Source organism: Phaethon aethereus, assembly GCF_964289735.1.
Source record: "Phaethon aethereus genome assembly, chromosome: 3".
Lineage (NCBI taxonomy): Eukaryota > Metazoa > Chordata > Aves > Phaethontiformes > Phaethontidae > Phaethon > Phaethon aethereus.
In genome coordinates this window covers 28416013-28441684 of record NC_138576.1, presented here as the reverse complement: position 1 = coordinate 28441684, position 25672 = coordinate 28416013, and the positions used below count along the sequence as shown (strand labels likewise).

The 25672-nt window shown below is 38.3% G+C and overlaps 1 protein-coding gene across 2 annotated transcripts in view; it reads left to right on the top strand.

The window, feature by feature from the left end:
* Nucleotides 1–25672, top strand: part of COL21A1 (collagen type XXI alpha 1 chain) — a gene marked incomplete at its 5' end in the record, with an annotated part of 91903 nt that overhangs the window by 2850 nt on the left and 63381 nt on the right. The window contains 7 exons of one of the 2 annotated variants that reach the window (XM_081998124.1): nucleotides 3719–3887; nucleotides 4021–4237; nucleotides 6582–6755; nucleotides 10014–10091; nucleotides 12435–12443; nucleotides 13934–14017; nucleotides 17247–17309. In XM_081998124.1, coding sequence (XP_081854250.1) covers nucleotides 3719–3887; nucleotides 4021–4237; nucleotides 6582–6755; nucleotides 10014–10091; nucleotides 12435–12443; nucleotides 13934–14017; nucleotides 17247–17309 — 794 coding nt within the window. The remainder of the gene's footprint in view (nucleotides 1–3718; nucleotides 3888–4020; nucleotides 4238–6581; nucleotides 6756–10013; nucleotides 10092–12434; nucleotides 12444–13933; nucleotides 14018–17246; nucleotides 17310–25672) is intronic. The other variant, XM_081998125.1, reaches the window with a different exon arrangement.

The window sequence follows — 25672 nt, the reverse complement described above, 5'->3', positions numbered from 1 at the left end:
CCCTAAAATGTTTGAGCAATCCTCATAGTGCTGAGAATATAGGGCTTGCTTTATCCTTTCCCTAGGTGCAGCTGATACTGCTCCACAGTCTAGAATTTCTTCTCGACATTTGAGAGGATAGCTTATCATTACAAACAGGAGTTCTTCCGCTATGTGTATGTGTTGAAAAACCCAGAAGAAAGACTCTTGGCAAAGTTGCCTGGAATTGTAACAAGCTGTTATGATCTTTTTTAGAAGGATTTTATGGAAGAATTAGCCAAGACCAACATTGTAAAATGACTTTTTACCTTTAGAATGCTAGCAGCATTACTGCATTGAGTTTTCTGATAACTTTGTAAAACAATGACTTTCCCATATATATGAAAAAGATAGCGAATTGTTTCTAAAATATATCACTCAGAAGGACTCTATTATACTGCGAATGTTTATGAGTGCTATTTTGTACATATTTTATTGCCAACAATTGATCCAAGTCATATTTCAGTTGTACCATATTCTGCACTTAGTAAGAATGAAAAATAGTTTTCATTTGCTCTCACTTTGAGTACGGACTTCATTGAAAAAGAATGGTGATACTTATGTTGAAGATAATAGTGTTTATTTCTTGATACACTTATGAAAATCATAATAATTCCTTGTGGCTGATGTAGTAAGGTGGTCAGTCCAAAAATTAAATCAACTAAGTGCAGCAAAATTTTTTAATAAAACTGCACACAGGGAGAAATTCCCCAAAATAAACACAATATTTTCTTTTAAAAAAATTTAGAAGAAGTGACATTATGTTTCATCAAGGTGGATTTTCTGCTTTCAGAATTAAGTTAACTAGTATCCTTTAAAATTCAGCTGCAATATTTGACAGGACTTTCACAGCAGTAATCTGTGAATATTGACTATGTATACCAAAGTGTACTTAAAGTGACCCTTTGCTTCCACTCTCTTACGTTGCGCTCTTCCCTCGTGTTAGCATTGAGATGCCTCTCTCAGAGCAATCAGAGCCAGTTGGCAGCTTCATTTCTAACCACGATGTCTTTAGCAGGTGAACTGCAAGAGTAGTAAACTGGAAATTTTGTATGAGTGGTGGATTCTTTTGTTCATGTTGTTAAGGTTCACTTTGACTCTGGGAGAGGAAGTTCCATGAGGGCAAAGCAGCAACGATTTGGCTGTGATCACCCATGTGAAACTGCCTGAAAATTTTGCAATTCTCTTTTGATTATCTTTGTTCTACTGCATAAAAAAATGCTAGCTTTTTACTCTATGGTGTTTTTAACTTTGTTATTACGTGAACGTAGATATAAGAGCGTAGGGGCAGTATTTCCCTTCTGGAAAGAGGAGGCTGAGGTTCGGTGGTTTGTGTAGCGAGTAGTGCTATTACAAATGGCCTTGTGGGTGGAGGGGTCTTGTGTGCCTTTTGGGAGCTCTAGTGTTCATTTTATAGTACGGCAAGGTGAAAAAACCTGCTGAATCCAGAAAGGACAACATGGCTAAAAGAGTCCCCAGATATTTAAGGTATTCTTAATATTTAATATTTATCCTGGAAGTCAAGTGTTCCTGTATTATTAATATTCTCTAGCAAAAATAGAAATATTGTGTGTCAGGAATTCATTTAAAAACAGTACTCAGTGCAGACCTCAGAAGTATGTCTGGAGGATGCTGAGAAAAGTTCCTTTGTTCTAGATAATGGGATTTAACATCGAAAAGTTATTTCATACTTCAGGAAGGAAAGACAAAGCACCTGAAAACTATATAAAAACACTGAAAGGGAACAAGATTTCAGTATAGGCTAAAGAGTTGCTGTGACTGGTACTATGGACTGGAATCACATTCCTCTTTCCCATGGAAGATAGTTCTTAATTTTGCCACTAACTTCTGCATCCTGTATAATGGCTCAGTTAGTTATCAAAATAGTCCAGAAGATGATCCAGATGACCCCGAAAAGATCTGCCTTACTGGGAATGTTTTCATGTAATTCTTCAATGTGCCATTGGAAATAAAGAATAGTTTCTTAATGTGTAATTTTACACATGCTTAATTTGTATTATATTGGTTTGGAATAGTTTCCTTGGCATTGATCCAGAATAATGGCCCTCTCACATAAAGTAATACTATTTCTGCATTTATTTTTTGATTTTATGCCAAATTTCTGATAGTGCAACTGATGAGAGATTCTTGCGTTCATTTTCCTGTCAGTGTATATTATTATCTGTATTAATGGCAATATGACCATTATTCAGCTTTGAAATAAATGAGTTTAGAAAATGTTTCCATGATAACAATGCACAGTGAAGAAACCTGAAAAAATGAATTATTATTACTCTTTCTTCATATTATAAGTATGTTGACTTAAATCCTGCATCTGTGTTTTGAGAAGAAAAGTTGTGTTGGACTTTGTATTTCTCTTTTTTTTTTCGGGAAGCATTCAGAAGGTGGGCATTTTAGTTTCCAAAATGTAGGCAGAGAGTTCTTGCAATTCTTTCTTGTAGAACCAGACAGATAATTTAAAATATATTTTTAATTTGGGAACCAGGTGACATTTTGCTGTGGGGAGGAAAAGAGAACTAAGGGGAATGCATGTGGCTTCTTGCTGCTGCCTCAAGTACATGTGGCATGTTGCCTTAAGAGGGATTGTCTTTTCCCACCATAGATAGTTTGTGCAGACACTTAGCTGAATTTTCTTAGAGTTTATATATCCTGCCTCCCCCACCAGAACAGGGTAGCTTCTGACTGCCCTTGAGTCGGTTAAAGAGAGAAGCCATGCAGTGTTGCTCATATTATAAAGAGAAGCCAGTCTAGACCTTTGAGCTGGTAATTCCCTGGCACTGAAACATGAGTTTTCCAGACTGTGGCTGGTCCAGATGGAGATGAGGGAACTCTCCACCCATGCTTTGGAATGTATTCCTGACCTCTTCCCTTTCTATGAACTGATGCTTTTCTGAAGAAACAATAGGAAATGAATGATGAAAATGTATTTACTGTAAATAGTTTAGCATAGTTTTAATAAAGCAAAAAGTTATTTGCTTTCTTTTAATTGATTTATTACTCTAATACAATGTTGGCTTTAGTGTTAAATTTCACTGTGCTATCTCACTTTTTTTCTTTTGAGACAACTTAGGTCCACTGCCTAGTATTGTTTTTGTGTAAAGATAATTAAACAGAGATAACATTCAGCTAACTTTATTTCCACAGAAAATATACCACACAATATTTGTACAGTGAGAATAGCTTCAGGCAGATTTCAGTGTAACAGACAAAATAGATCAGAGTCCATTTCCAGAAAAAAAAAAAGAAAAAAATAGTTGTAGATAATTCTACTTTTGTCCATTTTCAACCTGATGTTATAGTTGGGAGGGATGCTGGATTAATTCAAACTGTTAGTGCCTTGTGGAAGTGAAGATCTATAATTTTGTAACATTTTGAAACCATACAATTTTAGAAATTAAATTAATATTTTAGTCAGATATTGTAATACCTTTTAATTACAATTAGTGACAATTCAAAATAGTATATGAACGTAACTGCAGTACAATATGACATCTCAGTATTCTCACTTCATGTCTCTGCGGATCCTGCATGTCACTTCTCTCATGTTACGTTTAACTGGCAGTTCTCAGTTCTCTTTTATTTCTTGAAAGGCAGCTACAAAAAATTAGGTAGGTGGGTGATTACTTTTTGAAAGTTTTAAGTCATATTTTGAACTATACTTGCATTTATTATTTTGCAGAATCTGTTTGTCCGACAAGAATTCCAGTGGCAGCTCGAGATGAAAAAGGATTTGACATTCTTCTAGGATTAGGTGTGAAGAAAAAGGTTAAAAAGAGAATTCAAATACCAACCACTAATGCAAAAGCTTATGAAGTAACCTCACGTGTTGACCTGTCAGAATTGACAAGGTATTTAAACTTATAAATACAGTTCTAAATTTAGTCAGATTTTTTTTGTTTGCTTAAAGTGAGAAAGACTTATTTTAAGATCTATATGAATGTTCAAGTACTGTCCTTTTTTTTGTCCTTCCCCCTTATTTAGGAATGTGTTTCCAGAAGGTCTGCCTCCATCCTATGTGTTTGTTTCCACTCAAAGATTTAAAGTAAAAAAGACGTGGGATTTGTGGAGAATTCTAAGTCTGGATAAGAGACCACAGATAGCAGTCACTATTAATGGAGAAGAAAAAACATTATCATTCACTACCACAAGTTTAATGAATGGCACACAAGTTATTACTTTTGCTGCACCTCGTGTAAAGGTAAGGAGTAAGTCGTCATCATGCTGAGATACTCACTTAAGTGCACATTATTCTTTTGCCCTTTATGTTTTTTAAAAATGCATGGTCTTATTTTTGGCTGCTTAGACATTTGAAAGTAGATGGAGGGTACTTTACCCATGTTTCCAGAGTGTCCTCAGTGATCATCACTGTAAATGTTTTGCAGGTGCTTTCTACTTAGTAGTTTCCAGCAGGTAATTGTGAAGATCACAGAGACTATTTCACACAGCTCTTTGCTTAATGTATGCTGGAAAGTATTTTCTGCCTTTGATATGGAGACTAGAAAATGTAAATTAAAATAGTCCATTTTTAGAAACAGTTTCTGTTAAGTGTCCAAATTCCTTGAAAATATACAATGACAGAAGTTACTTTCTTCTCCAGAAGAGTAAATAGCAGCTTACAAAATGAGAGTTCAACCTGGATTTGTCTAGTTCTCTGCTGTATAAAAAGTCCTTTCAGCTACTTTTTTTTCTCACTGAAGGGATTCCCCTCTTTGTGCAAACCAATTTTATTGTGTGCTAGTGTAATCTGAAGGTTCTCATTCAATCTTTCCTCATTAACTTCCAGTGAAGTATTCAACTCTTGTAAGACGGATTATCTCGGTTGCAGGTGAGACAGAGGGAAGGAGATCGAGTATTTCTACCCTTGCATTTGTAGCAGTATAGGAATATGCAGCCCAGAGATTCCCATTCTAACTGCAGGGGGTATTATTTAAATGAACAGAGAGAGATGCTTCAGCAGAGTGGGAAAGATTTACTGCTGGAGCGCTTCATGGCCAAGTGGGTTCAACTTTTCTGGGAAGCGGTGGCCTGCATTTGAATCCTTACTCCAAATCAGGCTGAAGGAATTTGGAATATAGATCCTCAGAGAAGGAAGGGCTCCTATCCAAAAGAAGGTCTTAACTACTAAGCTTTTGCTAGGGAGAGGTATTTTATTCTTCTGTTATTGGATGGAGAATTTTACTTTTTCTTTCCAAATTTCCTCTGCCTTTTTATAATTATTTGTAGGTGAAATAATTTTCTTTTTTTTTTAAGAAGCGGTGTTAAACTTGATTTACTGGAAATTGTTCAGTTTCAAGTCAATCAAAAAATTTGTATTTCATTGTTTCTGGCAGCTACAGTGACAAATCAATATTATTCCTGCAGTCCCAGGTATCCATGAACTTCCCATGAAAAGAGCGCTCTTGCTTTTTTCTTTTGAGTTTCTCCATGCTTGTATTGCTATTATGTAGAACAATAATTTTATGCCCTTTTTAGAGCTGTATGTCTCTAAACACACTGTGTCACTATGCTTTCAATGAACCTTTTTATTTAACAAACCTTTATCATAGTTTATCACTTTTAGTCAGAAAAATGGAAATGTTATATATTCTGATCTGTTTATTTTATCTTGTAATGAGAGACATTGTGAATAAATAAAAACCCAATCTACAAATCAAAATGAAATAGAAACAGAGGTGCTGTGTAAGGGTGAATGTTATTAAGTGAAGTAAGCTAAATTTCTGTTTATGTCTACAAAAGGTAACAAAGATATATAACATACTGAAAGATGTATGTTTCAGTTTACTCTTATGTATAACAATTTAGTGTGGGATTAATCTGTATTAAATTTAGCTATATAAAAGATAAGCATCTAGTCTAGGCTAGGCTAAAGAGCTAGATTGTTTTTGAAATTAATGGATAGGCTGAAGAAGGCAGCATTTCTTCCCTTGTGGAATTTAATTTCTAAGATACGTGGGGTAAGTACTTCTTTAAAGGGGTCTCTCATTTTCTATTACTTGCAGAACTATGCTATTTGTTTAAACTAAATCCTAAGCTTTAGAAACCTGAGGTTTTGTGAGATGATGAAAGTAGTATTTGGTTTATTCATTGCAATATTGTGATTCATTCTGCCAATATCGTGTTGTCTTTAAGATTTTTTTCATAAGAGATTAAGTAGAAAGACTTTCAATTTTTTTTCACCATGATTTAAGATCTGAAGTGTTTGAGACATTATACCACTACTGAAAAAAAGGCCGCTGGCTTCATATTTTTAACAAATATGGGTTTGAGCATGTTCAAGATCATAGACTGAAAAAAATTATGTAGGTTATAAAATAATTCTGAAATAGAGATTAATATTTACCAAATATCATCTTCTCAATTATAATACTACTTGGCAAATACTTTTTTCCCTATACAGTTTACAATACTTTTTGTATGACAAAACCAGGAACATTGATCATCTCAACCATTAACAGTAGTTTAAGTGTTAAAATGCAGTTTTATTGTTATTTAAATTGAAGACATTTTGTTTTACACAATTCTGTTTTCTTCACTTTTCTTAGACGTTGTTTGATGAAGGCTGGCATCAAATTCGTCTCTTAGTAACAGAAGACTTTGTAACTTTGTATATAGATGACCAAGAAATTGAAATTAAGCCATTACATCCTGTTTTAGGCATTTACATCAGTGGCCTAACCCAAATAGGAAAATATTCTGGAAAGGAGGAAACTGTACAGGTAAGCATATGCTAAAACCACAATAATTCAGAAATTCTACTGTAGGTTAACATTACATTGGCACCTTCTGTTTTCTTGAATTTACTCTGCTAATTTACAGTAGGCTGAAATTTACAGAAATATAAATATAAAATATACAAAATTATAATAGTTAAGATGGATCATAAACGATCAGAAAGACTCAGCGCAACCGATATATCCTGTGCGGTGGCTGCTTAATTGGTGTCACTGACTTCAAGTGGTATTCATTTTTGCTGGAACACAAATTTGATGCAACATTGTTGCCCGAATTTGGGAAAAAGTGTCTCAAAACAGAGGATTTCATCTGTGCTTGACACTTGCATATAATTTCCTTCTATCAGTTATGCTAGTAAAAGAGGGAGAAAATTTTTATGAAGGTTCTTTCTCATCACTAGCTTGTCACGAAAGTACAAGGTATACCAACTCTGTTTCTGTTGTACTGCAAATATTTGATACTCAGACTGCCACTGTTTGATTCTACTGTGCTGGAACCCCTCCCTGAAAACCCTGTACCCTCTATTCTGAGGAACATTGAAGTCCTTTTGCCTTCAGCTCTTTGCAGACACCAAAAAGCTGGTTAAAACTTCAGGCTGAATAGGTAAAGGCTGTGCAGACCACTGGTGAAGACTCTTATGTTGACGGTGTTCCAGATGTTGGCTAGATAGATTGTTTCCTTATATTTATAGCAGTGTGGTAATGAAATTATTAATTAGACTGATAGTAATGGAAACAATACTAAGAAATACTGAATTACATAAATAGACATGATTTTTTTTATATTAAAAGCTATGCCTTTTTTTGTACTCTAAATTCATGATCCTTACTGGTCCTATTAAAAGATATTAATGTGTTATGCATCATCTTTGTTAACTTTCTTCAGATGTCTTTACTCAGTAACTCCTGAATTTTGTGTTTTTGTAGCCAGGCTTCAGTTCTATTATTATCATAATCTAAAAGCGTACATGGAAACTTGGATGATGCACTGTGTGCATGACTCAGCATTTCTGATGGTAACATTGTCTGTATACTAAAGTACTTTGTGAAAACTACTGAATGTCACAGACTTCTGATAGGACTTCAAGCACTTATTGCAAGGAAGTTGGACATTTCCGAATTATAATCAATCATCTAATGCATTTTCTCTGTTGGTGAAGGATTATCCCATTTTTATAGTTTTGGGCATTCTAGGATTAAGAGGGTTGTTTGTTTGTTGTTGTGTTTATGTTTTTTCTCTTATGTCAGTGGAGAAATGGAACTTTAATGGATTCCCAGTAATACGGTTTCTGAGTTGAACGTTAGTAGCAAGACATGTTATGTAAAATGAAAATGAAAACATTTTGGGAATGTTGAATGTAAGATCCCATTCTGATAGTGAACTAGAAGAAAAGTAGAAAATCTGTCTCAGGTCGCAATTTTATATTTCCAGATCATTTTTGTAATCTAAAAAAGGTATTTCCTTTTTCTGCTTTTTCACTGTGACGCATTCTGCAAAACATTAACAGTCAAACTTTGCCAGGATAGTTCTATTTAAAATACGATTATAGAGAAATATTTTAATGTATCTGCATGCTGCCTTTCTCTGTGTCATGGTTTAGCTCCAGCCGGCAACCAAGCCCCACGCAGCCACTCGCTCAGTCCCCCATGGTGGGACGGGAGAGAGAATTGAAAGGGTAAAAGTGAGAAAACTTGTGGGTTGAAATAAAGCCAGTTTAGTAAGTAAAGCAAAAGCTGCACACGCAAGCAAAGCAACACAAGGAATCCATTCACCACTCCCCATGGGCAGGCAGGTGTTCAGCCATCTCCAGGGAAGCAGGGCTCCGGCACACGTAATGATTACTTGGGAAGACAGACACCATAACTCTGAACGTCTCCCCTTCCTTCTTCTTCCCCCAGCTTTATATGCTGACTGTGATGTCATATGGTATGGAATATCCCTCTGGTCAGTTGGGGTCAGCTGCCCCAGCTGTGTCCCCTCCCAACTCCTTGTGCACCCCCAGCCTGCTGGCTGGTGGAGTGGGGTGAGAAGCAGGAAAGGCCTTGACTCTGTGTAAGCACTGCCCAGCAATAGCTAAAACAGCCCTTGATTATCAACACTGTTTTCAGCACAGATCCAAAACACAGCCCCGTAGTAGCTACTGTGAAGAAAATGAACTCTATCCCAGCAAAAACCAGCACATTCCCCACTCCCCGTACCGTTCACGTCATGCACAGGTCCTGCACTACATTCTTGTTACCCGCTTCCCCCCCCCTTCCCATCCTTTGATATAACACACAGATATCAATCCCCTAGGCTATGGATCACCCCTGGAAAATGTCTGGAAAATGTATTTTGCAAGTGTTCTCCATTTAATTAGGATCTTACTGGCTGAAGTGTTTTCCAGTATAGTGATGATAAACTTGTGTACACACTTAGTGCTGTGAATTGCAGACATTTCAAATGTGAAAACACATAACAGACTCCATTTTGTGTGCTTTCTTCCCCTGCTAGTCCAGCTTACAGTGTATGATTTCAAATAAGCGTAACAGGGCTTTTTTCTCTTTGCAGTCATGATAGTTTCTGCTAGAAAAACTGACTTCAATGGATTCATTTTTCTGGAGCGTAGCAACAGAGCAGAATGGCACAAACTTTCTCTTACCTGGTGTCAGTGTTTTTATTGGTTGCTTTTTAAAGCGTTATGTTATAGAGCTAAACTCTAAACCAAATTCTTTCAAGCGTCAGGGATGCCTTCTGATGCTTCACCAAAACTTAATATTCTTACATCTAGTAGAGACAGGTCAGTGTACAAACATCTTCCCAGGAGTGTTAAGGTAAAAAAGAAAAGGTTGGTTTCGCCTGTGCTGTTGTAACTTGTTTCCCAGTGATATTGACAACCAGTGTAATTTCTGCCACGAGTGTTTGGATTTATTGCCAAGGATTAGGGGCAGTGATTTCTATTATTTATAGGAAAGAAAATCTTGAATTGATTATTTTTCTTTAAATAATTCTGTTACAGAATGTTTAATTGGTTGCATGTATTAACCATTGTGAGTAGCCTGACTAAAAGTGTTGCTACATCTTTAATTGATTTTTAACCATAGTGGACACACAGAGCTTCCAGTTTCTCTTGCTTTTTAATATTTTGTTCATTTTTTTAAACCTGTGGAATGTATAACTTAAGAAGAGTATAGTTTAAACTAACTTAATGTCAGACTATCAACACTTTCTCTTAAAAACTTCTTTTATGTTTTGAATTATAGTTTGATATACAAAAATTGCGAATCTACTGTGACCCAGAGCAAAATAATCGAGAAACAGTCTGTGAGATCCCAGGATTTGTGAGTATGATAGATGAACTTTTGAGGACTACTTGGCATTTTTTGCAAATGACTGTTTAAAGCTGACTGAATGAATTCTTAAAATAAGTGATACTACATTGATTCAGCTGGTGCAAACAAACGCTGTGCAATATCAAGTGACACAGAATTTGTATCTTTTCAGCCCTATTTTTGCACAAACTTATTTTGAAAGTTTTTTTGGTTTAGCTATTTGATGGTGGAAATTTGACAGCAATATAGAAGAATCTCCAGAATCTTCTATTACATTTTAAGATTGTAAACATTATAAATTAATAAAACTACTACGTTACAGCAGTGTAAAATACTTTACTACTTTTTAACTTACCTGATATACTTCTTGCTACTTGTCAGGTCATTTAATCTCTGAAATTTTTGTACATAACAAACAAACCTGTAATTTTAAATCACCTTTTCCTATCAGAAGTATGTATGCTGATGTCTGTGTTAAGTAGCCCATTAACTGAAATGTTGCTAAGATTTCATGAATTATATTATGAATAAGACAAAAATAAAATCCTGTTCAGGATTTTAGGATTCAGATACATAATTGGGAAGCTTATGGGGATCCTTTGACCCTCTCTTTGCCCTCTTACTTGTGGTTAATTATGCAATGAAATGTAAAACACTTTTTTTTTGTGTTTTATTCATCACACACAGTTGGAGCCAGATTTTCAAAACCATTCGGCTCCCATCTCAAAATATAAGCAAGAGATTGTTTTATATGTAGTTTTCTTAAAAATGTCCTCCTTTGTTTGTTGTATAAAACAAACAGACCTAAAGATAATCAGACACCAGTGTCTTATTATGTAAACCCGTATTTTTCATGTTGGGACTATGTAAACCCATATTCTACATGTTGGGATTTAGTTTAGTATTAGGACCATTTTGCCAGTTTGACAACAGAACCTGCAAATCTTCAACATCCAGATATTTTATTTTTTGTCAGACTTGCGCAAACCCCCAGCTAGTCTGTTTTATTTCTGTTTATTTGGGGCCAGTGTGTCTATTGCAGTGAGCAGCCTTATCAGGGCTTCTTCAAAACTCACAGCTTTCATTTAAGCAACGAGTAGGTGGCTGGATTATTAGCTGAAATCTGACTGTGTCTGTGAAGAACTAATGGGTTCAGGAACATTTTTTTAAAGCTTGCTTTAAATCCTGACATAAATTTAGTATTTGTTTTATTTAACTGTGTGGCATATCTTTTTGCTCTTTACAAAATAGAAGTGGGATATGAAAAGTAAACAAATTTTTGCATAAAGAAAGCAAACACTAAAAAGTGTTTTGCGCTTTCTTCAATTTGGCAAGAAGTCATAGCAGAAAGATTGCTTTTTGCCTGTTTGGTTTCACTTGCTGTTGCAGTAAAGTAAATTTGGACTTTACCCATGAAATTCTGGACTCCTTCAGAAAATAAAAATGTTGAATGATCTCTAAGGATGAGTATGTGGTTTGTGGTTGTATTCTGTCAGAGTGTGGTTGTGTCAGAGCTCCTGAACTAAGTAGGGGCTGTATGTACTAATGACAGCCTGAATTCATCCCCTTTCCCGGAGATACCTAGCTGCATAGTACTTTTAAGCTCCCTCTATGATCCGTGGAGAAAGATAACCTTCTCTGGAGGTTACCTAAGATGAAAATTGAATACAGAGGAAGCTGTCTTTCTCCCTATACTGTTTGAAGTCAGTGGTGACTGTGTGCATTAGAAAACTTCTGTACACGGTGCAGCTAATGGTGGCCACTACACCATTAAGACAGACAATTTCATGGTTGGTGTGCTGAAATAATTGGGGATGGATTGTTCTGTGATGTTGCAGATACTGGAAAACTCAACTCAATTGATAGCAGAGTCTGATGCAGTCACACCAGAAAGTGCGAAAAAGCCAGCCTTGTCTCTGTGCTGCTTTATGTTTTCCCAGATGCTGGATTCAGGCAGAGATCAGAGATGTTAGAAATATTTTGGTACATTCTCTGACATGAATGAGTCAGCAGAGGATTTTTTTGATGAGAAGTTACTCCTGGCAAAAGTTTTAACCCAAATCTAAACATTTAGTGTGTAAATAATTACATTGTTCAGTACTAATTGTAGTTTTGTCATTGCCTTTTAAAAATTGCTACTGGTAGCTCCTGTTGAAAGACCTTTAAATGAACTAAAAATTCATATGCATTGAAAGCAGCTCCACATAAGTCTGAAAAAATCTAAAATTTTGAATTAAAATTGACAGTTAGAGCCCTGAATTTATGATTGGTTTTGATAGTGTTTACAAATGAATGGATTTTGCTTATTACAAATATTGCTGTACCCTTAAACTGCGTTTCTTCTTGTTTCAGAATGGAGAGGTAGGCTCAATCCCAAACTGCTCAAACTGAGTTTAAGGTAGTATTTGACTTTATATAAACTTTTTATTATTCTAGGTAATATGCACTTTGTTTTGAAAAGTAGACAGAGGTTTGCTAAGCTGGAAAGTTATGGATTTCCATTAATTGAACCCTACAGTCTACAGACAAATTAAAAATCAGTTTTCTGAATAAACCCACATTTATTAGAATAAATGGCCTGATTTTTTTTTTCCCTGGTTAAGTTCAATTGCTCTTATTTGCAGAGGTGGATGCTGTTGCAAAGTGATTGGGGATACGCACAGTCAGGTAGCTGTTGCCTGTGTCATGATAAGGGGAGCTCCCTGAAGGGGAGCTTGTTTGAAGACTTAATATGATAGCTTCCCTAACCATCCTCAACTCCACTTGGTACCATTGCAAAGGAAACGTGGATTTGTGTTTTGATCAATTATTTGACCCTGAGAGAGAATTCCATTGAGAGAACATTGTAAAAAGTCTGAGTTATTTTAGAAAATATGAGTAAAATGGTATAGAAAATGTTTCAGATAATAAATAAAAAATCTGGGTTTTTGTATCTTAGAATCTTTTTTTGCCTTTCCATAGCTCTAAAAACCTGCTAGGTGAAAAAGAATTCACTGAATCTAACTTCAGGATACAGATTTAGTACAGATGCACCTAAATTTTGGGTGCCTCACCTTGGGCAAATGGATTTGATCTAGTAGCTCTCCCCTGGCCTGCCTTGCTAAAATGTTGAGGTTTCATGTGGTATCAGTGGTGAGAAGTAACTACCTCAAAAAAAAAAAAATTCCCTAGAGGGTGATGTGGTCTGAAAAGGCTTAGTGTTTACCGCTGTTTGTATAGGGAGCATAGTTTGGAGGAGGTCACCTAATGGTCTTTGGAGGATGGGCACCCTGGGCGCCAGGACTTGGACTTGTAGGAGTCCGTGGTAGCAGCCATGCCCCACCTTTTGTGAAGTAGCTTTGTAGTTGGAACACATGCCCAGGAGGTAGGAGACTTGGGCTTTATGTTCTTTTCAGGCTTGCTACACATGATAGCATACCCATTGCTCGTGGTCATTATGATATATATAATATTTATTAGATTCTTTTTACAAACCTTAATTAAATTGTTATATTTGATAATTGATCACACTTCAAATGATGAATATCAATTAGTTTAGGAGAAGAGTTTTGCATGTTGCCAGATTTAAAATTATCAAACTATATGACAAAGTATTTGTGGAAGAGCAAATAGAGTTTCAGATATCAGCCCAGTATTGGTACTTATTGTCTTATTTCTTTTTCTTCTGGGTAAAAATTCACGTATGCAAAGTAGTTGGAGGGCTATATTCAGATAAGTAGAAGTTCCAGCTGAACGAGGGAGTGAAAGCCAGGACCTATGCAAGCTAAGGAAAATCAGCTTCGTATAATGTTATGATACGTTTGTTGAATGCTTTTGGCATGTGTGTTGATGGCTGGTTTCACTCTTGGTAGTGCATGAATGGTCCTAGTGATGTAGGCTCAACACCTGCTCCCTGTGTATGCCCACCAGGACAGCAAGGACCTCCAGGCCCAAAAGTAAGTTCCCATTTTGTCTTACTGAGCATACATGACTTTTTTTTTTTCTTTTTTTTTCTTGTTTTTTTTCCAAATCTTATGTTGGCCAGTCATAGAATCATAGAATAGGTTGGGTTGAAAGGAACCTTAACGATCACCTGGTTCCAACTTCCCTGCCATGGGCAGGGACACTTTTCACTAAACCAGGTTGCTCAAAGCACCATCCAGCCTGGCCTCGACCACTTCCAGGGATGAGGCATCCACAACTTCCCTGGGCAACCTCTTCCAGGGCCTCACCACCCTCATAGTGAAGAATTTCTTCCTTATATCTAATCTGAATTTACCCTCTTTCAGTTTAAAGCTGTTACCCCATGTCCTATCTCTATAGGCCCTTGTAAAATGTCCCTCTCCAGCTTTCTTGTAGGCCCCCTTCAGGTACTAGAAGGCTGCTACAAGGTCTCCCTGGAGCCTTCTCTTCTACAGGCTGAACAACCCCAACTCTCTCAGCCTTTCTTCAGAGGAGAGGTGCTCCAGCCCTCTGATCGTCTTTGTGGCCCTCCTCTGGACCTGCTCCAACAGGTCCATGTCTTTCCTGTGCTGAGGGCTCCAGAGCTGGATGCAGTGCTCCAGGTGGGGTCTCAGCAGAGTGGAGTAGAGGGGCAGAATCCCCTCCCTCAACCTGCTGGCCACGCTTCTTTTGATGCAACCCAGGATAGGGTTGGCCTTCTGGGCTGCCAATGCACATTGTGGGTTATGTTGAGCTTCTCATCAACCAACACCCCCAAGTGCTTCTCACGAGGGCTGCTCTCAATCTATACTCTGCCAAGCCTGTATTTGGGCTTGGGATTGCCCTGACCCAGGTGCAGGACCTTGCACTTGGCCTTGTTGAACTTCATGAGGTTCACACAGGCCCACCTCTCATGTCTGTCAAGGTCCCTCCAGCATGTCAACCGCACCACTCAGCTTGATGTCATCTGCAAATTTGCTGAGGATGCACTCGATCCCACTGTCCATGTCACCGACAAAGATGTTAAACAGCACCTGTCCCAATACCAACCCCTGTCATAGTCAGGCAGATTAAAAAAGTAGCAGACAAGTTCTAGTTTCCAGTGCATGATATAATGATTAGGATACTCAAGGTCATGTTTAAGTGCCATAATTCCTAATAACGCAAATATATCTTTTATTTTTTAAGGAAAATGATCATGGATATGAAATTGTGTTTCCTTGCAAATGTGTTTCCTTCAGCAAATGATCTTGCACTGTTAATTGCTTGAGAATGAAATGGTTTGCTAATAAAAGTCTTTCAGTGGAGAGGGTTTTTTCCTTCTTTGTTAAAGAATGGACTAGATGCTTACTGGGCGAGTTCCACTTTAGCTGTTCTGATGACCTTCTTTTAGTGCTGGTGAAGGATTAAAATGAGAACCAGACTTGAGTCTCTGATTTCTAACACACAAACTCAAGTCCCTAGTATTTGGCTGTAGTACCTTTCTCAGGAACTGTTCTAAGCAGTGCTTCCAGAGTTGCTAGCTTACCTTATTGGGGTAGACAAGGAAATCCCAAACTGCTTGTCTTTTATTAGAACACATAATTAAAAAAAAAAAATTTACTCATTATGTAAAGGGTTAACAGTCTTCTGCAGCTGCCTCAAGTCAAAGGGCTTTTTGCTACAGTGGTAAGGGTTTCTAATCAGGGAATTGGAATCCACAAGATAGAGATCATTATTATTTCATGTAACAGAATTTTTGTGGTCTTTTACCTTTTTTTTTTCTGTTTAGCACATTAGAGGAAAAAAAAGAGAGAGAGAAGAAAGTATAATTTAAAAAAAATTGAAAGCCACATCCTGTAAAGTATGAAAGAGTATGAAATGTCAGAATTAGGGTGACCTATACAATTTTATTTAGAACCCTCCTTCATGTTCAGTCTTTCAATGGCATTGCAGTATGTTTGGGGGTAACTGAATAATACAGGGGACACAATGGTTCCTAACACAAAAGTCTGCAGCAAGAGTGAAAAGGAAGCCAATTTAAGATTGTATAGGTTATCCTAGTTATGGTATTTCTTAATTTTTGAATACCGACTTTGGAACCACATAAATTTAAACTTGATTTGTCTGTTTGTGATATTAACAGCGTCCAATAAAATTAATTAAATTACAGCAGTTTAAAAATACAAGTGATGTTTTAACCTTTTCAAGTTAAAGGCATAAAATTTCACAGTTTAGATAGTATATTTGAAAGTAAATTTATTTTCACTCAAATCTCAAACCTGGACTTTTTAATTTGGACAATAATAATTCTGGATAACCTATTATTAATTTAGCAAATTACGATGGTTATGCTTTTCTAAAGAGACATTATTCAATATCCTTTCCCGTTTAGCTCAGCATTACATTTCTGTGGTTTATATGTGAAAAGATGTTTTTTCACAGTCACACTGAAAGCTAGTTTCATATTTCCCTCCTAAGGTCCTCCCTGTTTATAACAGTTCTGCAGTTGTAACTGACCCATGGGTCTGTTGATGGTTCAGGCTGAAGGAAGCGGTACCTGCTTAACGCTCCTGTAGAAGTAAAATGTTTTTATAGATCAAGTCTTACTGGGTTTTGCTGGGCTCAAATCAAGTCCATTAGTAAACGGAGAACTATAGTACTCTACGAGGATATACTGAGTAGGAAGTTCCTGCTTTCTTAGCATAAACATGAAACCTTTTCCTTTAACATGGACATGACAGAATAACTGCAAAGGCCGTATAAGAAGAAATCTAAAAGACTATCTTTTTAGACAGAAATAAGTGTGTGAAGAGGAGTTTATTATTTAGCAGGTTTTAATCCTGGCTCCTGCCTTGCCAATGCTTTTGCTTTAAGAACTACATTCAGCCAAAGCAGGTGAGAGTTTTCTTCAGAGTAGAACTACTAAATCGACAAGGTTTTAATAAAGATTTTTTCATCTATTTGCTGAAAAGTTTTTTTATTTCAGTTAAGATGTTAAAAAGCTTGAAAGCATTTGAGGTGATGGGGCAAACTTGTGCTCTATCTGAGCTCACTTCTCCAAGTCCTGCACAAGAAGTTAGGGAGAATTTTCGGGGGGGTTACAAGATCAGTTCTTTTTTGCTGTATGAATTACTCCTCAATAGCAGGTATCTGGGCTTGCAGCCACTGTTTTGTGGAATGTATTAGGGTTAAGGTTGTTCTGTGCTAATTTTAAAATACTCTTTCATATCTTTTGTGTGTTAACATACTGCTCCTCCATAGGGTGAGCCTGGGCAGCCTGGGAATCATGGTTATCCCGGTCAGCCTGGTCCAGATGGTAAGCCTGTGAGTACTAAAAACTTAGTCATATATTGTAAATGCAAAACTAACAGGAGAAAAAACATGTACCACTGATATCAGATTTTCAAATTGAGATGATTTTGTCTCCATTCTTTGAAACTGTGAATGTCACTTAAGCGTTATCTGAATGTAAGAATTCTACGAATATGTTAATCATAGTATTTGTGTTTCAAGATAAAATATTGTAAATATGATAGCATGAGTTAGGCACTGATTTAAAGCAGAGAACAGGCTTTGAGTGCTCCTGTTGGTCTTTGCATCAGTTATCACCTTCTGATCTTCAATCTTTACTACTTAAATTTTTTTGCATTTTAGGGCAGCTAAAATCCTGTCTATTTGTTTTAGGGATTGCTTCTCTTTGAATTTTGTTCATTTAATTTCTTTTTAGGCTGCCTCAAGTAGTCTATCAAAATAAGTATATGTGTGTATACAATGTTAAACATATATATTTTGCAGTTCTAAATATTATGTGTTAAAACATACATTGCAAAAATACCTGTACTTTTCTCTTATCCTAGATTTTACTTTTTAAACTGTCATTCCATTAGTAGGTATGGTAAAGACTGGAAGAAAGTAGATGAAGAACATACGTCCCTAAAATGAAATAACAGATTTGGCAATGGCTCGTCTGGCCTTCATGGTTAACATTTTTTATTGTAATAAAATTGTAATAGAAGCAATTAATATATAAAAATAGCCTAAGGTTTAATTAAAAAATATATTAGATCTCTGAATGTAATTGGAAGACTCTCAGATACTGACAGCCAAACTTCTCTGCTGAGTAAGGTTTTGTTAAGAGCCTGCAGTCTCTGTATCACCAAAGTGATGGGGTGTGTGTGCCTCTGGTGTGTTAAGAGAAGGCAGGCCAAAAGCTGGGACACTTCACCACCCATGTTTCTTTTCTAAGAATGTGGCCTCTGATACTGCATACTATTAATTAGAAGCTATTTTATTTATATTAGAAAAAAAAAAAGAAAAAGAGAAAGGTAAAAGACAGTTTTGAGCATTAAAAATAACTTGCTTCTGAAAAGAGGATAATTTCTCTGCTTGGACACCAAAAAGCAGGAAAAGAAAAGTGCATGCATGTACTAGAAATTGTTAATTCATTGTAGCTTTTCATTCTTGTTGTGAAGACTAAGTTTTACGGTTGAGTCCTTAGGTTGTAGTGTTATTTTGAAATCTCCATGGTGAAGTAGAGGAGAAGGTAAAGCATCGTGTCTTGAAATCCACAGAAAATGCAATTAGGGAGGAGTCCCAAATACTGTTGAGAATAAAAGTATAAGAAGATGTCCCAAAACATTAGAAAATAGAAGTGGATGAGTGCATGAGTGCAGAGAAGACAACATAATTTATGAAACAAGCATTGCATTATGAACTGGGAAACTAAGGGTCTATGGGTTTGGTTGAGACTTAGAAGGGATATTAAAGGTATTTTGGTCCCTTTTGGTCCACACTTGACAAACTGGAGAGACTTCAGAGAAGGGCAAGAAAGGGCTGGATTGGGCCTTTCAACTTCACTCTTTTAGTAATTTTTCTGTCCTGTGGAAAGATTCATGAGGATATTGTAACTAACCACAAGTCTTTCCCAAATCTGCCCTTGCTTATCAATTTTAGTACCTTTTAGTAGCATGTTACTCCTACTAAAGAAGCACTACCCACCAAATTTGGTGGCTTCATAAGAACACCTACTGTTCTATTTTTGTTAAGAATTTTTAATACTGGTAATACATTCCATTTCTATCTCAGCTAAAAATGGAAACAGTGAGATTGATATTTACTTGGAATTGTGTATGCCATAAGGCTAATAAATATTACCAGTTACGAAGGGAAAGCTCCACGCTGCACATTATAAAATGTTCACATTTCTCTTATTGTGTTTCTTGGCTATGTGTTGGCCTTTTCTTAGGGATAGCAGTTGGTTCATTTAACTCTGGTGATTCCTTTTGGAAGCAGATTTAGTTTTATAGGGAAAAAATAGGCACTGAAAACAAGAAATGCAATTGTTTCTAAAAATTGAAAATTCCTCTGTTTTAAAATATGGGACTTTGTATATTGAAATCTGTCCATGGTAGCCCTGATGGCCCAGGAGAGCAGTGAGTACAGGAATTTTTCAGTAGTTCCACAAGCAAAGATCCTCATTTTTCCTGTTACATAAAAACATTTTCATGCTTTTGCTTTTGTCTTAAACAGCTTTTGATAGCTATTATTGTCAATGTTTTTTGGAACTAGAAATAGAGAAAAAAATCTGAATTGAAATTGACAGTGCAATAAAATACTACATTTTGGTTCCAGACAATCATGAAAATACAGGTTTTAAAATAGGAATGGGTGGAATCTGAGCTGGGGAAGTGTGATCTAATCAGAATAACTTTTCAGCTGATTATTGATGGTGCTTAAGCTTCTGAAAAGCAGTCCTGTTCTCCAAAGACAGGTATACAAACTGTCTCAACCCAGAGTTGCGTGGGAGAAGGTGTCCATCACAGTTTGACCATACTGATTGCTACAAGTAGATTTGCAGTATGCATAAGTGTAGTAGAGCTGTTTTTAATCCAGCTAACTCTGATATTTTGAAAAATAAAGTGATATTGTCTAAGCTTTAGTGAAGCCAGAATGGACTGGATATTGGTAAGGAACTGTCAGTTTCCAATCTCTCTATTTTTTAAAAAAATAGATTCTAATTTTTTTAAAAATAGATTAAGACACTTACTTCTGAAGTGTCCAGTCAGCTGCAACAGTATGGTTTTAGAAACAATTTTTTTTAGAAACAAAACTTTTTCATACTTGTATTAACAGGTTTCCACTTCGATACTCTATGTATTCTCATAAGCACTGAAATCTGTGACAGGCTGAATCATGAAGGAGAAATAAATTGATATTGTAGTCTCTGCAACTTCATAATCTGGCAGTTATGTTTTTTTTCCTGCAAGTGAGTCATAATGTGCATAGCTGGGTATTCTCTGAACATAAAAAAGACTAGCAGAAGTATCTCAGACAATTAGAAGAGAATCAGAAAGCCCCGCTAAAGGAGAAGTTTTACCATTCTGCTGAATTGAAGTTCATACATTATTTGAAGTGCTTACAGTTAAATCCTATAGCTTTAGTAACTGACTAATTTTTTTGAAAAATCAGCTGTAGCTTTTTGCACTTGTTCTTTGTAAGGACATAATTGCAAACCTGTTAGATCATCTGCAGCTCCGGGCAGTACATTATTGTTCCTTACAGTAGATTCTTGAGTGCTTTCCAGGCTAGCTTTTAGCCATGAGCGATGGGAGACCCTTTAGATACACTGTGCAGGAAAACAGATTCCTCCCTCTGTCTTTTTCTTTCTGTTTTACTTATTTATTTGCTTATACGACTTGCACGTTTTCTATGCTGTCAGTGATTTTTCTTGTTTGAGATAACTTGCTCATATGAATCTTTTTAGTGGTATCCCCTGGGGAACTCTGAAAAGCAAGCTCTTAATTCAGACAGCACAATAGGCTTACAGGTAGTTGTGTAGTCTGTTGTTTAATCAAATGGCTTTTGCATGAAAAGCTTTTCCTGGAAAGTCAGTCTTTCTGTTCCCAAACACATTTTTACGTTCTTCTCTGAAGATATTCCAGTCTGCCTATCTGGTATTCATTTTCTTGGAACAGTGTAACTGGTCAACAAAATCTTTCTTTCTCTGAGAAAGGTTTTAGGCATACATTTATATTACTATATGTAACTGATTTTTAAAGTAAAATGTCAAGAGAAAATTTAGTTTATTTTTTTGTCTGCTGGCTAGATTGTTGTAATCCTTAAAGTTAGTTGTAGTCCAGAAAAATTCAAAACAATTCCGGTGAATATCTTCAATATTACCAGAAAATAGTTGTTCACCTGGTGTTACGCAGTAAAATTGTTTGCTGTAACATTTGGGGAAGTGAACATAAACGTGACTCATTTTCAGTTCTTTAATTGTTTTTTTTAAATAGTTTTGTTTATAGGTTGCTTTTTCCCTTTAATTGCCACCTCTGTTTATTTTCCGTACTCCCGATACATACAGAAAAGATCAATTCAATAACTGGAGAAAAGAACAAAAGTGACAAGCATAATAAGTAATGAAAATACTTTTTTTTTTTTAATCAAAAATGTCATTCGGGACCTGACATGATTAAATTGCCTTGTCAGGAGAAATAGCAATGTGTGGTGGGCTGACCAGGTGCCCACCAAAGCTGCTCTATCACTCCCCTCCTCAGCTGGGCTGGGGAGAGGAAATACAACGAAAGGCTCCTGGGTCGATACAAGGACAGGGAGATCACTCAGCAATTACCGTCATGGGCAAAACAGACTCAGCTTGAGGAAATTAGTTTAATTCATTACCAATCAAATCAGAGTAGGATAATGAGAACGAAAACCAAATCCTAAACCACCTTCCCCGCAGCCCCACCTTTCTTCCTGGGCTCAACTTCACTCCCGATTTCTCTCCCTCCTCCCCGCAAGCAGCACAGGGGGTCGGGGAATGGAGGCTGTGGTCAGTTCATCACACTGTCTCTGCCGCTCCTTCCTCCTCAGGGGAGGACTCCTCACACTCTTCCCCTGCTCCAGCATGGGGTCCCTCCCACGGGAGACAGTTCTCTACAAACTTCTCCAACGTGAGTCCTTCCCACAGGCTGCAGTTCTTCACAGACTGCTCCAGCCTGGGTCCCCTGCGGGGTCACAAGTCCTGCCAGCAACCCTGCTCCAGCCTGGGCTCCTCTCTCCATGGAGCCGCAGGTCCTGCCAGGAGCCTGCTCCAGCATGGGCTTCCCATGCGGTCACGGCCTCCTTCGGGCATCCCCCTGCTCCGGCATGGGACCTTCCCCGGGCTGCAGGTGGAGATCTGCTCCAGCATGGAGCTCCATGGGCTGCAGGGGCATAGCCAGCCTCCCCGTGGGCTTCCCAGGGGCTGCTGGGGAACCTCTGCTCCTGCACCTGGAGCCCCTCCTGCCCCTGCTGCTGCTCTGACCTGGGGGTCAGCAGAGCTGTCCCTCTCACGTGTTCTCACTCTCTCTGGCTGCAGTTGTGCAGGTGTTCTCCTCCCTGCCCCTTCTTAACTATGTTATAGATTACCTGTACTATTGGATGGTTTGCCTCAGGATTTAATCACAGAATCACTAAGGTTGGAAAGGACCTTCAAGATCATCAAGTCCAACCATTAATCCAGCGCCACCGTGTCCGCTAAACCATGTCCTGAAGCGCCACATCCACATATTTTTTGAATGGTGACTCCACCACCTCCCTGGGCAGCCTGTTCCAATGCTTGACCACCCTTTCGGTAAAGAAATTTTTCCTAGTATCCAATCTAAACCTCCCCTGGCGCAACTTGAGGCCATTTCCTCTCGTCCTATCACTAGTTACTCGTGAGAAGAGACCAACACCCACCTCACAACAACCCCCTTTCAGGTAGTTGTAGAGAGCGATAAGGTCTCCCCTCAGCCTCCTTTTCTCCAGACTGAACAACCCCAGTTCCCTCAGCTGCTCCTCATAAGACTTGTGCTCCAGATCCCTAACCAGCTTCGTTGCCCTTCTTTGGACACGCTCAAGCACCTCAGCATCCTTCTTGTAGTGAGGAGCCCAAAACTGAACACAGGATTCAAGGTGCGGCCTCTCCAGTGCCGAGTACAGAGTCATGATCACTTCCCTACTCCTGCTGGCCACACTATTTCTGATACAGGCCAGGATGCTGTTGGCCTTCTTGGCCACCTGGGCACACTGCTGGCTCATATTCAGCTGGCTGTCAACCAGCACCCCCAGGTCCCTTTCCACTGGGCAGCTCTCCAGCCACTCCTCCCCAAGCCTGTAGCGTTGCATGGGGTTGTTGTGACCCAAGTGCAGGACCCTGCACTTGGCCTTATTAAACCTCATACAGTTGACCTCTGCCCATCGATCCAGCCTGTCCAGATCCCTCTGCAGAGCCCTCCTACCCTCCAGCAGATCAACACTCCCACCCAACTTGGTGTCATCTGCAAACTTACTGAGGGAGCACTCGATCCCCTCATCCAGATCATCAATACAGATCTTGAATAAGACCAGCCCCAGAACTGAGGCCTGGGGAACACCGCTTGTGACCAGCCACCAGCCGGATTTAACGCCGTTCACCACAACTCTCTGGGCTCGGCCATCCAGCCAGTTCCTCACCCAGTGAAGAGTAAACCTGTCTAAGCCACGAGCCGCCAGTTTCTCCAGGAGAATGCTGTGGGAGATGCTGTCAAAGGCTTTCCTAAAGTCCAGGTAGACAATGTCCACAGCCTTTCCCTCATCCACTAGGCGGGTCACCTGGTCATAGAAGGAGATCAGGTTGGTCAAGCAGGACCTGCCTTTCATGAACCCATGCTGGCTGGGCCTGTTCCCTTGGTTGTCCTGCACATGCCCTGTGAGCACTCTCAAGATGAACTGCTCCATAATCTTCCCCTGTACGGAGGTCAAGCTGACAGGCCTGTAGCTCCCAGTATCCTCCTTCTAGCCCTTCTTGTAGATGGGTGTCACATTGGCAAGCCTCCAGTGTTCTGGGACCTCCCCTGTTAACCAGGACTGCTGATAAATGCTGGAGAGTGGCTTGGCAAGCTCCTCCGCCAGCTCCCTCAGCGCTCTGGGGTGGATCCCATCAGGCCCCACAGACTTGTGGGTGTCCAGGTGGTTTAACATGTCCTTAACTGCTTCCTCCTGGATTGTGGGTGGGTATTTAAGTTGATATATACTCTGTAGCTACATTTCTCAGGAAACCTTCACAGACATAGTTGATAATTCAATTGTAAAATGCTGTGCTTAATTCCAGAAAAATGTTTTCCTCCCTAACACTGTGACCTTGTTATTTCTAGAGGAAATATGTTTGCTACATTCTGACTAGTACAGTCGTGCAGTGGCTTCACTGTGACCTACTACTTTGAAATGGACGATGCCTGATGCTGACTTGTGTTGCGTACAGCTATACATTTCAGACAAAAGACCATATGACTATCTTCAGCAGTGGCCAAGGGCAGGTGATAAGGATGAACATCTAAGCAGCAAGCAGGAAGTTATACTCCCTTAGTACATCATCCCATCTCCCCAAAGTCTGAAGCTTGGGAACATTTAAAGATGGATTTATGACCTTGTATTTAATAATCTTGATGGATTTTTTTTTTTTTCCTTTGTGGTGTTTGAGCCCAGAACATCATGCTCTGGTAAAATATACTGCTATGGGCTCTGAGCTATGAAAGCCTTGGCAGATGAGGGAGTAGCCAATGGAAGGAAGTGTAATCAAATGGAGAAAGAATTAAACACACCAAAAAAACACAACAGACAAGTCAATGAAAACTCTTTCCTGTACTTTTCCCATAATAATATTCATGTGATTACAAATCTTTGATCGGGAGTCACCCCCAAATTTATGTTGGAGGGCAAAAGTTGCATTTAATTACCTTTGTGATCTATTGCTGGATCTGCCCTTCATGTTTTGGTTTGTGTAGACAGAGGGGCTTCACTGCAGAGACAGTTCCGGCAGAAGCAGTTGCCACAAGAAGTCCTTCTACAGGGTCATGCTATTTAACTGAGGGAAGAGAGAGGAGATGACACTTGTTCTGAGGTCCTGTGTTACCACTGCTTAAGAAAGGCCCAGAGAAAGGAGTAAGGCACAGGCTCCAAACAGACCTGCTGGAGGGGACCACCTGACTGATCCACATGTCTAAAGGGGCAGCGAGAAGCAGTAGGCAGATGAGTACAGGTGTAGTGAGGTATTAGAGAAGGTTATTTGGGGATGGGAAAAAAGCTCCGTGAGAAAAGGAGGTGGAATTAATTGAGGCAAAAACACGAGATGATAAACAACTTCCCTGAAAAAGGCTAAAACACTTAATTCAAATATATCAAGTACTTGATGTACTTGAATTGAAATACTTTATGAACAATTGAATCTGTTGCCTCATGGGATTTTAGTTACTGATATTGCCAGTGAGGGAGAAGGTCATAACATGACTGCAAATATGAGTGTAGGCGTTGATACATGTATGAATAGCTATAAGAATTTCTGTCCTTTAAGGTGTAATGCATTTTATGAAAAGGTTTTGGAAACTTCTCTTCTAACACTTTAGATAATTGTGCTTTAAATGTTCTAAAGATTTTCCGCAAGAGACTTCCACAAGAGGTCCACAGACCTCTCTGTTAGGATGTTTTCTTAACACCAAGTTAAATTTTTCTTTTGCAGTTGAATTCCATTATGCTTAGTTACATCACCCTAAATAGTTCTATTTACTTAGTGTTTACAGTCCTTAACTATCTTTAGACCATTACTGTTGATCCTTGGTTATTTCCTAGCCAAATTGAGCTTATTTACTTCTCCCTTGTCTTTCCCAAGTAGTGTGTTGTCATGCCTT